The sequence below is a fragment of the Chaetura pelagica genome, unplaced genomic scaffold, assembly GCF_000747805.2.
Source record: "Chaetura pelagica isolate M959 unplaced genomic scaffold, ChaPel_1.0 scaffold463, whole genome shotgun sequence".
Lineage (NCBI taxonomy): Eukaryota > Metazoa > Chordata > Aves > Apodiformes > Apodidae > Chaetura > Chaetura pelagica.
In genome coordinates, this window is record NW_009952816.1 from 183,012 (window position 1) to 183,661 (window position 650).

Consider the following 650-nt stretch of genomic DNA (forward strand, 5'->3'; position numbering starts at 1 on the left):
TTCCCTTCTCCAAGCTGAACCCCCCCAGCTCTCTCCCAGCCCCGGGGCGCGGTGCCTGGCTCACCCATCACCTCCAGCGGCACCAGCTCCTGCTCATCCTCGATCCCAGCCACCACCTGGCAGCGGTACAAGCCGGCGTCGCTGGCGCGGGCGGCGCGAAGCACCAGGGTGGCGTTGGAGCGGTCAAGGGGGTAGCCGGGCAGGGCCACCCGCCCCTCGTAGGTTTTCACCACCTTCACCACCTTGTCCTTGGCCACCAGGATGGGGACATCCTCCCGTTGGCCGCTGGCCGAGCGCACCCTGCTCCATTTGAGGCGGGGGGGGTCGGGGGGCTCGTTGGGGCCCAGCGAGGAGGAGGGACGGAGGTGGAAGAGGCAGGGCAGGGCCACGGGCTCCCCCAGCCCCACACGGACCGCCTGGGGCTGCAGCCTCTGGATGTGGATCACCTTCCCATCCTCCTGGGAGCCTGCGGGGACAGGAGCCCAGAAACCATGGGGATGGGCGGCGGGAGCTCCTGCATGGCTCTTGTTCATGGAGAGGGGGGAGAGCTTGGGGGTATTGCAGGGGGTTGGGGGACTCTGTACCCGGCACCCCTGAGCCCGCCAGGGGGGAGGGGGGAGCAGGACAATGTGCAGCCTCCCCACCTACCA

The 650-nt window shown here is 69.5% G+C and overlaps 1 protein-coding gene across 1 annotated transcript in view; it reads right to left on the reverse strand.

Moving 5' to 3' along the window:
- The window catches only part of NCAN (neurocan), an 8,008-nt gene that overhangs the window by 6,571 nt on the left and 787 nt on the right, over positions 1-650 (reverse strand). Inside the window, exon 2 of the mRNA XM_009995079.1 lies at positions 16-466. Within this exon, the coding sequence (XP_009993381.1) occupies positions 16-466 (451 nt within the window). The remainder of the gene's footprint in view (positions 1-15; positions 467-650) is intronic.